The sequence below is a fragment of the Calliopsis andreniformis genome, chromosome 3, assembly GCF_051401765.1.
Source record: "Calliopsis andreniformis isolate RMS-2024a chromosome 3, iyCalAndr_principal, whole genome shotgun sequence".
NCBI lineage: Eukaryota > Metazoa > Arthropoda > Insecta > Hymenoptera > Andrenidae > Calliopsis > Calliopsis andreniformis.
The window spans coordinates 11,955,652-11,969,252 of NC_135064.1; the positions used below are offsets into that span (position 1 = coordinate 11,955,652).

Here is a 13,601-nt window from a genome sequence, read left to right on the forward strand (position 1 = left end):
CTATTTCATCACTCATTTACTGACTGCAGGAGGTAACAAACGATACCAACCGAGAGTCCCTCACGGGGAAACCTTTTTTTCCTCAGCTCGCAGGGTTCGTGCTGCGTCGGTAATGTAGGCCTCCTCCGTCACAAAGTCCCCTAGGAGCCTCAGACGCTTCCTCGACCTCTCCCATCGATCCGCCGACTCCGTGGCGGCAATTAATTCCCTACGCGTCTCAGCAGGTCCCAGTCCGGATGTCCTAGGGCTGGCTTCAAACCTTCGGCTCCATTTCCAACGTCTAACCCCCTTGGTACGTCAGCGGGACGCGTTCTGGGTCGGCATTCCGTGTTCGACGGAGCGGTTACAGAGGTTGCATCGCGTGTAACCGGAATCTCGATGAGGGAAAGGACGTAACTGGGGTCGAAAGGTTGTCCCCTGTAGTGGGGGGTGGCTGAGGATTTCATTGAACCAGAATTCGACGGTGCTGCCCGCGGACGGCTATGCGGCAAGGGCGTCGAAAAGGGACAACGATGGGTGACGAGCGAGAGGGCGGTGGAATAGTAAAGGGGAGGGAGACCTCATCTGGGAGAGGGGTGAAGGAGACCGGGAGAGGGAGGGGGAAGCGAGAGGAACAGACACGGGGACACGGAGGCATCGTGTCGGTGGCCTCTGCGGCAAATCTGCGGGCTTTCCTTATAGTACGCGCGACGATACTCGAAATAACAATCGTTGGGGCTCCTTTTGCCGTGGGACACTGTGCCTCGAGTAGGTGGATCGGTGGAACCGTTGACTGGTCGGTGCTCGTTCGTGGTTTCTCAGTGCTCAGTGGCTCGGGGAGGTTGATCTCGGGGGATGAGAATCTTCGATGGAGTATTGGGAACGCAGCATCCCCCTGTCCTTTCTGCGTTTCGAGACAGAACCACGGCTCTCCGTGCCGTGAAACCTGCTCATCGCCGAGTATCAAACGGCGAGATTGATTAATCAGTCGAGAGGATAATAGAAAAGAAGTAGTCGATGCCAGTCGACGACCCCGCGGCCCAGGTGGGGGGTGTCCTCTCGTGAGAACGGGTGAGCACACGCGTGGATAAGAAGCTGACAAGTGCATCGTCGCCTTTTCTGCGGACTTCCGTTCGTGAAACCGTCTCATTTGCCTCTGTTTGTTCGAGGACTCGTCTTCCTCCTCGAACAAAAGGCCAACCTATCCTGCGTGGGGGATAAACAAAGAGACGGGGATCAGAGGGGACAGTGTTACAGTGTGCTGTCACCTTTAATTTTTCAACCACTACGATTGGACAGAGTCAGCGAGATTTTTCATGGCAAGTATACCTACTCCTCAGAGAATTCACCTCGTAGTGGATTCGAGTGTACGAGAAACCAGAGTTACAATGCTTCCTATCTAGAGGAGAGAAATTTCGAGTTTCTGACGGAAATCTCGTCGAATTCATCTACCCTGATCCATCGATGCGTTGGTACCTTGTATCCCACGGTTTCAGGAACGCTTCTCCGTCGTATCGTGGATTGAAAATTACCGTGCCGCGGCTTCCCGACTAATTTATGATCGATATAAATTTCGCGGCGCATTAGGCGGGCATGCCATTAGCGGAGTCAGCGATTAATATGCCTTAGCGACAGGAAACGGCCCGACAGGCAAGTGGAATCCTGTAGAGGCGTTCGAAATTAGCGTCTGTTCACCTTTTCTTATCAGAGGCGTCTGTTGCTCCAATTTGTTGCAGTTTTTCGCTAAATAAAAACACGTCTCAGGTTCTACGCGTGCAGACACGTTTCCCCTCTCTGAGTCTCTGTTCGGTCCAAAATATGTGGTTGTAAAAATATTATATAACCTCGTGGCGGTTGTTTGTTACAGATTAATCATTCATCCAAGGAGAGCCACTCCTGGGAAGTGGACTTGTCTCATGGTGGTCGGGTGCAGGGAAAGCGTGCTCGGGATCAGAATGAAATCTAAGAAGTCCAAAGCGGACTGTGGCTTTATGATGGCCAGGAAAGACCAGTCGGCGAAATGAAAGCACCTGAGAAACAGTGGAAGCGTCCACGCAAGCATGACGGCCCCATTCAGATTTGCAGACGGCGTGGCTAGTGGTGACCAAAGGAGACGCTCAAGTAAGAATTGGTTCAGAAGCTTACTCTTTCTTGGATATAGGCAGAATAATTGAATCATGATTACACAGCAGATAGAAACTGGCGACACTGTACACTGTACTGTTTACTCTAAACGCATAAAGATTACTCATTGAACAGAGGAATACATGCATTTACAGCACATGTAGGATTCATAGGATTTCTCTAAACTTCGTTAAAATATTCATAAGTGGAGTTAAAGCTTCTTTGTTGATAATTGTGAAAGTTTCAAATTCTGCTTAGTGTCATAACCAACACAAACACAAAAGCTGCATAAAGTCTTTAATTACGTACTGTTTGCGAAAAGACGAAAGTTTTATTAATAGAATGGATATTAAACCGATCCAGAATTAAAGTTAGTGTTTTTTCGAGTAGTATATTATATTAAATTTGTTGACAAAAGAATATTGATAATTATGAATTACAATATCATTGAACAGACTTTTCTCTAAAACGTTACAAGGTCTGGGTTAGGTCCTTTCAGTGGTTCGTAAACGATATACAATGTTTTTTAACGTTACGGAGTAATAAATAAAGAAACAATGGATTTGTTTAAGAAGCTATTCAAATATCACTTTAGTTTCGATGAATATGATAAGTGAAGAAGGATTTTCTATCTAGAACCGTTCAATCTTTTTTAACGAAGCCTCTTGAAGTCGCTCAGTCTTGTCGATTTTATTGACCAATAGCGATCGTTTTTGTGTCAACAGGAGAATCTGAGCACATAACAGAATCCAAGTCTTTAATCCATTGTGTAGGCAACTGTACTCTATCGATACTTCAAGCAAATAGTATTTCGACTCAAGTATGCAAATATGTGTGTCCCTTGAACAATGAATTCGTTACAATTAAATACTTTTATGATACCACATGCTTGAATAATTGAATGGAACGAAATTTAAAGTTTACATTGCTGATATTCATAACATGAATTCCTCGCTGCGTCGAAAAACCATCCTCTTTCCTGTTTTACAGTTACAAAAAGTGGGAAACATCGTTTTGCGCGTTTTTAGCTTCCTTTCACTAAAAAAGTAGAACTTCTCTATAGATGAAACTTTCCTTCCTAATGAAAGACGTTCTCTCTGTTTTATTAACCGACGACAAGGACGAAATATTTGTTAATAGAGAAAAAGTTAAAGAATAACCGTTTTTCTCAATTCATCCGGCTGTTCAGCAGCTCTTTGAGCTTTTCTCGCTTTGTTTTACTTTTCCCTTTTTTACATTTTTAATTGTTATCGCGATGAGAGCATTCACACGAACACGCGTCACGTTTTCATCAACATAGGGTACAATGACGCGTTAAATAGCTCGTGTCGGTCACGAGAGCGTGTTAATACGGAAATTATCGCGCGTAATTTTACATGCTAACACGAATGGGTCAAACGCCGCGCCGCCTCGCTGCCGTAACGATACAGAAGGTTTCAAAACGCGTACTCGTACATTTGTCGTGTTTAGTCGCTTATGGACGCATGCTTTCGGGCAAATTTACGGTTATTTTGCATACGTCTCAAAACAGCGCGGCTTTTTCCTACGGGTGTTTGTTTATTATTATTCAACCTGAGTCGCGGAAAAGGAATAAAAATATCGAAAGGGAATGAGAAGAATTTTTGTGAATGTCTCTAACGATGACAAATTGTGTGATAAAGGAGAAAAGAGAAAAGTAGAGGTAGCAAAGATGAAGGTACACAAATGTGAAAAGGATGTAGTAGGAGATAGACGGAATTAGATGAAAAAGTATTGATAATAGTAACAAATGAGAAATATAACTGGTACAGGAGAAACTAGGACAAGGAGGAATCAGAATTGAACCTAAACTCTTGAACAATCTGGTAATTCTAGTAATAATCTAGTAAAATTTCAAAATAGATAAATATGGAGAAACTAAGATGATGTAGTTCTTAATAGAGCGAACTAAATGATACAGATAACAGTAAAAATGAAAAATGCATTATAATTGAAAAAAGGAGGCACTAAAAGCAAAAAGAATTAAACCTTAGCCTTTCGATAGTTTAGTAAAATCTCAAAACTGTACCACTTTTTTTCTTCAGATTTTAGACAGGAGATAACAGACAAAGCAATGAAAAAAGTTAGAGAAGAATTGGGGCATGCACTAATAAATTAAAATATAAATACAAAGCGGTCAATTAAAATATTGCTGTGGCTGAGTATCACTTGTACCAAATTGTGCGATACTTTATACTCCATCCGAATGTCACTCGGTCTAAACTGACACAAGGTGACACTTCATCATTTCAAATTAGAGATTGAAACAACAGACAATAATCTTTCGTTTACATACTAACACATTTACATAATAACATCTCTGCAGACATTTGACTAGCTGTAGTTATCAGTTTCCTAATTCTAAATTCATGAACATGTAAATTTCCACTCCGTAATATGTTTGCTACTATGATAAGTTGAGAAAAAAATTCACAGCGTTTAGAAACATAAAAGGCAAACGCTATTTGTTTCTATTATTATACGATAGAAAATTATTACTATATACATTACACATGTAGTATATAAATATTATAAAAAATAAATCAGAATCAGTTCGCCAGCCACATATGACAGTAATAGCGAACGTATTAAATACAGAAATCGTTACTAACATTAACGTTAGGACTTAAGTCTGAAGTAGACAGTGACGTTTACCAGGAAAGACAAAACATATCCATAATTTTCAACATCTGTACTTTTCATATCACACAGGTTTCTAATCGCAGTAGCGGGGGCCCACAAGAACGACTAGCAGCTGCGGAAGAGAAACGGACAGTGGCATGTTAGGAAAAAGGCACATCCCTCTACGAGGGCACATACTACTTGCCCTTTTCTTCCTGCTCGGCACGCTCACCTTGCTGTCTCGAGCGGCCGCGTTCCCAGACTGGACCGACTGTCCAGCGGTGTGCCGTTGCAAATGGACATCTGGCAAAAAATCAGCTCTATGTCCTGACGCTGGCCTAACGTCTCTTCCCGCCTCCCTGGACCCCGACATGCAAGTGTTGGACCTATCAGGTAACAAGATACCCGCCCTGCAATCCGAGGTCTTCAAGCGGTCTGGCTTGCTGAATCTGCAAAGGGTATTCCTACGCAACGCGGGTATTCATCAGATCCACGCAGACTCGTTTAGGGACATGAGGATCTTGGTAGAGATCGACTTGTCCGACAACCACGTGAAGGCCCTCGAACCAGGCACGTTCCTCGGCAACGAAAGACTGAGGATTCTAATTTTAAGCGGCAACCCTTTAGGTAGCCTAAAGGGCCAACAGTTCCCTCTTCTGCAGCACCTACGGAACCTGGAGCTGCAGAGATGTTCATTATCGGAGATACACGGTGAGGCGTTCGTTCATCTCACTGGTTTGGAATCGCTCAGACTCGATCAAAACAAGCTGGAGTACCTGCAGGCGTCAGTGATATCTAACTTACCGCGTCTGAAGACGCTAACCATGGAGGGCAACCGATGGAGCTGCGATTGCAGGCTGCGGGACTTTCGAAGTTGGCTAATCTCTGACGTCCCTAACAAACTGTATTCTGTGCCTCAAATGTGTTCTGCTCCGTCGCGGCTCGAGGGCCGCAAATGGGAAGACGTAAAGGCTACAGAGTTCGCCTGCGAGCCAGAAGTGTTCGTGTTGGCCAGTAGCATTCAAGAGGAAATAAATGGGAATCTCAGCTTGGCTTGCATGGCAACGGGGGATCCTGAGCCTGAGGTTTGGTGGCAGCTGAACGGAGGCCCAGTGAACGCTACCAAACTGACTGATCAAACTTATTCGGGAACGTACGTCGCCTATTCATTGTCTGAAGTCGGTACGGTCTACAACGAACAATCCACCTCGGGGAAACTCATCGACAGATGGAACAATTTAACTATCTACAATGCCAGCGATGGAGACGCAGGGGAGTACACGTGTTACGCGAAAAACATCGCCGGCCTGGCGAGGGATACTGTCAATATAGCCATCCCGCGCGTGTACACGGCGCCAACGCTTTCTCAGAGTGACAACTGGCTACTCTGGGTCAGTCTAGCCGGCGGTGGTGCAGCCCTCTTATGCGCCTCCATTTCCGCGATTCTATTGGCGTTGTGTGTGTGCAGTGGTTCTCGTAGACAGAGTGCTCGCGAAAAGGTGAAACTGCAAGGCAGCACGAGCTTCGGCGATCAGGAGAAGAAGCTTCTCGACCTATCTGTGACAACGACGACACCAGGGAACAGCAACGAGCAAGGCAGCGGCCATGGCAGCTTAGTGGAAGCTTACAGTGCCGGTGATCTCGAGCTGGCCGAAAGAGGTTCTATCTGCGACCCCATGAGTGCAGCCACTGTTACTGTTGAAAGACTGCGACCGGAAGTGAGCAGTGGTTCCGTGAATGCCCTCAGAGCTGTGCCTTGCACCGCTATGTTCCCTCCACCGCCTCCAGAGTTCACAAGCGGCGTTCTGCCGGCTGGGATTTTCGGCAACATCTTCATCTCCGTGTCCATGCCACAGGACTCGTCGGATCGCTGCTACCCAGACCTCCTAGACATTCCTGTACACGGCACGAGCAACGTGACGAACAAATCGAGCGCGACAGTGCCATCGGCCAGCAGCGTGTCTACCTTCGCGACGCTACCGCGACGCGCGCTGCGCTCCAGCGACCTCTGTTCGCCTTATGACAATATGGGGCCCCGTGTGACGGCCAGTGGGAGCTCCGCGTTCTCCTTGACGGATGTGGACCTGCGATTGTCTCCACCTCCGCCCCCGCGAATCATCCAACCGCCGCACGAGTTCGTTTCTCTATAAAGGGCGTATCCCTTCGGTCGAACTGTCAATAGAGTTTGTCTCGGAGCTGATCCGTCACTTTCTTCCCACATGTTCGGTCGTATCGTCCTTTCGTTGTGTTCGTTGACAGTGTTTACACGTGTACCCGCGGATTTTATATAGTGAGCCATCGGCCTACCAGGTGAGACAGTTAGACTGATGGAAAACGCTGTGAGATGATAGGTCTGAAGGTTTTATAGTTTCTTCTGTGGTGTTCTTTAATTTTATCGTTTCTTTAAAGTAGTTGCTTTCTTCAGTTAAGTAGATTATTTGGGTTCTGTAGTCAATTCTAGAATCCTTATTTTAATACTACTTATTCTTTACTGTAACGGAATATTTAACTATTATTTTGGTGTACTATGTGGAAGAGATGTGTAAAGCAAGTGTAATTGCATCAGAAGAGGTTCATCGTCAGAATGTTGGCTGTCCAGTGAAGCACTGACTTTACTTGGTTAGACAGTGTATAGATAATCATGGGGTTATTATCAAGAACATTTTCATCCCCGCCTCATTTTACTTCATCCTGGAAATTCCTACTGTATTTTTGTATTACTTCCTACGAGTGAGAGATTTTGGCAAACTAATAAAACGTAGCTCAACAGTTCAAAATTTGGCTGCCTCTGAGGAAGAAAATACATAACGACCAAAACATCAATTCTGACACGGCCAAATCGAAATATCACTATTATATTAAACTAACGCCGCAAATGCTGCGAGATACACGTCTATAAGTTTATATTTTCGTCACTTGGTAAGCGAATGGCTCACATTTTTAATCATCAAAAATCACTCCTCGAGTGTACATTGAGTAAAAGGATTGTATGCATACAGGGACCTAGAAAGTTTGTATCGCGTGCGTATATAAAAAGACGTCCGGCAGATCATCGAAAAATAGTATAGAGACTACTTGCTCGATTCCATTTACGTCTGTCCGAATTGGTTCGGTTACTTGAGACGTCGAGTCCCGAAACTGCGCGTTCCTTTCAGCGAAACTGCGGGCAAACCTAATAAAGTTTACTAAAGCAATTTTCAAACACATCAATCTGTAAATAGCTTTTAAAAATTCGTTCGTTTACCAAGCATTAAACTCAAGTGTGGTTAAGCACTTGTGCAATCGTGTGGAGCTTGTTATTTTTTGTATAAGGGTAGTTCAGAAGGTTTGGAGCAGTTTCAGAGTTAATAGCATCGCGATACCGAAAGTTGAAAATATCAGTGAATTTTGATTAGATTTACATTAAGTATTATTTGATTACTTATAGTTATATAATTTCAGAAAAATTTAGATATGATTTGAGTTGTTTTGAATAATTCTTTTTAATCGAATATTACATTGGAATAATACTTAGTTATTCGTGACGTTCGTTTACTAAAATAACCATAGGATGTTTTAGAATCGGTTGTACGACTGGAAAAATAATAATTCTACATGAAGAAATAAGTGAAAAATACAGGATAAAATTTGTTAATATCGCGTTTCTTTTTGAGGAAATTGAATGTGAATTGTGGACCTATATAAATATAAGGAAATACAGTTTTTTTAGACCTTGAAGGGTGCGCAGTAAGAGGACATTCATGGTCTGACCTTTGACTTTATCTACTGTAATATAGAAGGTTCCCCTTACTTTGTGAATCTCTGAAGTGCATAAAATTGTATTCTACTATACTAACACGTGACCAAAATTCAATTTCAATTTAGCCAAAAGTGAAACACAGAACCTACAAAGTGTAATTTATCTTTGCATGTAGAATTACTATCCTTCCTTTTGTATTGGTAGTGCTCAGACATCCTATATTATGTTATCATAAATAATATTGCAAAAAATAGTACGAATGACCATAACTGGGTATTACTCCAATTATGAGAAACAAATATTTGTCTGACATAATTACCCGAATGAATTCTGTTTAATCAAATATTTCTTTAATGAAATGTTCGATGAAAGTTTCGATTTATTTTGAACCATACTCATTACTAAAATAATGTTTCCCCACATCTAATTTCAACCGTGACTTTGAAAAAATTTCTAACAAATTATAACGTAAACATCGAATTATTGACATATACTGTAGAAACTGGAGTAGGTGCGCGCAGTTTCGAAAAAACAGGCCCCCTGTCAGTCCGTTCGCTTGTCTGCCCGGCTTGCATGCTTGGTCCTGCGTACACACAAAATGGCTGCTCTCACAGAAGATGAAGCGTGTACGATGACGAATGCGTGTGGTGAGTTAATTCCTAACAAGGAACATTATTCAACTTGTGATGAAATCGAATAGATGTGAATATGAATTAAGAGAATACACTACAAGACCTACAATAACACAAATTAAAAAAGAGTAAGCTTCTTTACCTATTGTTCTAAGGGATAAAAAAAACACAAAAGACCCTATGATCAGCTATCAGTCACCACTTCAATTTTATTAATTAAAAAACTTCATATAACCACTATTTTCCAATGAAAAGAAGCTCTTTGTATTCGTTTCAAAATAGTTTAATTAAAACTAAAATCTGGGGGGTAGTTAGACTGTTAGATAATCCCACGAAACTTGTTTACTTTCTAAACCAGCTGTCAATAGCCCTTACGAATGATATTTTCGTAAGTCCCGTAGCGTGCTCTCTCGATACATACAAAAAAGTCTATACGATTCCATCATTACGTGAATCGTGTTCCCAGTAAGTCTCTTCTAGTTGCCAATATCCACCTCAGCGGAGAATCGGGTTTGTACATAAAGGAAAACGGAGGAGAATCGTCGAAGATTTCTTAACGGCGGAAGGAAGCACGAAATAACGCGTTATCTCCCCTACTAACTCTCGAAACTGTATCACTAGTTTGTTACCTTACTCTACGTGTGTACATATTTGTTATCGCCAGTACATGTATTAATAGCGTGGCCGACGCGTCGGTATCCATTATGAGAACACTTTGTCAATTAATAAAACGATTGAATTTTACATATATCGCGTCATTGTTCTAACTTCATCCCGATCGACAGCCGATCCTTTCGTTCGTTGAAGGACGATGCGTGGAGTTTCGTCGAGTCTGAGCACCTATCAGTTTCAAAATGTTAATTTCTCCTGCAAGTGCACTTTGGAAGTTGGATCTCGGTCGGGAAACGGCTGATGAGCCGAAAATGGGATACATAGTCCGTTCGTATTACGTTGTCGGAGAGTAATGGTCTGATAATTATCGTTCGATTGTTGTTCGGTCTACTGTGAAGTTTAGCTCATTTTCAAGGTGGAAAGAAACTTGTCGAGGGTAACACGTTTGTTCTAAACTTCTTTGTTGGCTAACTTCTCCTTCCATCTTACAATATTGATCTCTTCCTCGGTGCCAATCACTCTTTAAGTGTCTGTACAAGAGTGCTGGAGACTGAGGTTACTGTTCACTGTACGGAGCGATTATAGAAACTGGGCTTGGCTCTTTTCCTGAAGGGGGTGAGAAAATTAGGAGTAAACGTGACACTGACCAGTGTCGTTGAACTAATCAAACATATAATGGTAGAATTTGTATTTTTTTTTATTTATAATATTTAATAGTGGGCAAACGTTGCCTTATATGATGATATTTAAGGTACTGAAATTTGAATTTGATCCGCATTATTTGGGTAGTTCCTGCAAGCTATTGAAAAATTACTGTTCTTATTAACTTACAAATTTTTGGTGTTTCATTATTCTTATTTTATAATATTTTATAGATTGTCTCCCAAGATCACTTCAAATTTGGATGATGTTTTAGTACACAATATAGTCTTCTCATAAATCGTAGAATAAGATGGACAATTTTTTAAATTGTAAGTATTCGGCAGCTTTTAATTGTCTTACCTTATAAGATACATTTTAGAGAAAAGGATCATTTTTCCCTCTAACAGTAGAAAATATTAAAAATTACAAAATTCTTGAAATAAATTACGCAAATAAGTACAAAATAAAATATTAAAATCTTAACTAAACTACTTAAAACAAAGGTGAAATAAAATACAGCATAAAAGCTAAGAAAACTGGCACGTTTCTTTTTTATTAGTAAAAATCGGTTACAAATACTTACATTTGCAAATATTGAAAATTTAGTTTTTAATTATTCAAATATTTCAATATTGATACATGCAAATATTGGACTATTTATAATATTTGAATTTTTCAGTAAAAAGTATTTTGAATACCTTTATATTTGTTTTAATTTCTCAATTCCAATTTCATTTGCTTTCTCGCATTGGTAATTATACTTAGGCATATGTGTACTCTCGAGGAAGTACTCCCGCATTCCGCTATAAGACTATTAGCTGTCATATTTCTGTTAGTGTCTTTTTAATATGTTTTCATAACTCCATTGTAGTGCCTTGAATTTCAGAAATTACAGGTTTCATTAAAAATATGATTTTTTTCGTGTCCTCTTTTGCCGAAGTAAATAAAAGAAGTTTTAAGCAGATATACGCGAATATAGGGGGTGCTCCAACGTTGTGATTGATTTTGAAGTTAAAAACTCTCGAACCTGAAATTGCTTCGTCGTGAGTTTTGCATCATGACGATGCACCCGCACAGTTAGCCATTGTAGTGAGAGTTTTTTACTTGAAAATCGATAATAACGATCCAGAACAATGTTGGAGTACTTCCTGTGTTCGCCTAATTTCACTCTAGACGGTTTTTTATTCCCTCGAGTATACAGGATTCATGCAAAGAACATATTTTCAATCAATTTCTGAAATTCAGAGTAATTTAATGCAAATATTCAAACGGAGATATTAGTAAAACTGATACTATCAATGAATCTGACGTTTGAATAAGCCAGAAGAATTGAAAATATAATTTTTTACTTTTTAACTTGTAAAATATAATTTTTAAAATCTATATATAGTTTTTAAAATATAATTTTCAAATTTACTATTTTCGAAATTTCACTTTTATACCTTCTCTAAAGTATAACTGTTGTTATTCAAGCGTGAAATCCTGAAAATTTTGATTTTACTGAAAACTCGAATAAATACACGAAAAACGTGAGAGATAATTTTCTCGTCATAGTTGGAAGTTCCTTTTCATAGGATCTACCTTTTAATTAATCTATTTTAAAATTATTATATTTTTCTGTTTTTTAATATAACGTTACATCAATAAAAAATAAAACAAAACATTAAATAAAGGAATCGTTTATTTTTATGTGATTTTTGAGTGACAATGAAATTTTGCAAGGAAATATTTAAAACAGATAAATAAATAATCTACGAAACGGACATTAAAGGAAGCTAAAGGATTTTCTTATCCGAAATTTCACTCTATTTCATGATTACAAATTTTTATTTAAATGATGAAAAATGTGATAATATTAAGAACTGATTTCACCTCTGTAGAGTGACTTTTCGCTGAAAATGAAGATTGTTCCTTGCATACTTTATCATGCTTCACCTTCACTCAAAGTTTCATTAAAGTTAGATTTTTGGGTTCACTTACTTCTCAGAAAAGAATTGTAATGTGTGATGAATTTTGTAACAAATTATTCATTATATTATGCATATAATGTCTTCAATGTAGGTACCATAAAGTCTGAACACATTGTATTTAAAATAAAATAAAAAGCGATAATTTACAATAATTATTTAAAAATATGTTTTCAAATTTTTTATTCGATATTATAAATTTATTCAAATAAAGTAACAAATAATTTGATATAAAGGGTTGTGGTAGAATTATCTATTATTTTATTTCAATGAATAAACTTTCATTTTAGCTATAATACGTTATTAAACCCAGAGCTTGAGAACTTTTATAGTATAACTATATTTGCTGCAGAAATTATTTTCGTTACAAACATTTTCATATATTTTTCATTGAACAATATGTGTTTGAGTTTGTGTGCGTGAGATACTGTAAGGAAATTTGTACCTCTGGCACTGTTAACAGTGTTGACATGATAACATTAGGAAGTATTTCAGAAGCTATTTAAATACTAACTTATTCAAATGCAAAATAAAAAATAAAATAAAAATCATTTCATTTCATTGCTAAATAATGATTGTCAACGTATAGCCAAACGACATATCTAATACATTATACAAGTAATCATTTTTCAAGTATTTTATTTTAGCAAGTTAATATCCAAACCTGGATTGCACTATGTTCTGAGTTTCGCTTTTGATTACTAGAATATATTCTTATGAAGAAAATCGTAAAATTTGTCAGGGGTTGAATTCATTGTAAGTCTCTTTAATTTAAAGTTTTCTTTTTAGTTTAAATTTGTATCTAATTAACAGATCTCGTTAAATCTTGTTCGAATCAAATATTTTGAATTAAATCCAATCATATTATCATATTTCTTTAACAATTAAATGCCGAACAGTAACGTTGATAATTATTATATTGAACGGTAACATTGATAATTTTAATTTCAGACGTTAAATGGATAAGGAAATATAATGATCTGGACAAATTGGAAAAGACTGATATATTTATGAATATATCATTTGTGCAGTCACTTATAGACATTATTTAATATAATTAACTAGTCAGTTGATTATGTAGTTGATATAATAACATACTCATAATGCCATAAATCGTGCTTGTTACCGAGAATTGAACGGTAACGTAATTTTGATACGCGGAACATGATGTATTATAATATTATGCTCAGCGATATTAAATTTCATCATCATACCACAATAAAAAAATAAACCAATAAGACCTCCGAACGATTTAATATTAATTAA

General features: G+C 38.9%; 1 protein-coding gene across 1 annotated transcript; it reads left to right on the top strand.

Annotated features, from left to right (window-relative positions):
- Window positions 1-658: 658 nt before the first annotated feature.
- Window positions 659-9,856, top strand: LOC143177211 (uncharacterized). Its single transcript, XM_076375048.1, has 3 exons — window positions 659-1,298; window positions 1,847-2,100; window positions 4,834-9,856. The coding sequence occupies exon 3, from the start codon at window positions 4,902-4,904 to the stop codon at window positions 6,891-6,893; it is 1,992 nt and encodes a 663-aa protein (XP_076231163.1). The 5' UTR covers window positions 659-1,298; window positions 1,847-2,100; window positions 4,834-4,901; the 3' UTR covers window positions 6,894-9,856.
- Window positions 9,857-13,601: the final 3,745 nt, after the last annotated feature.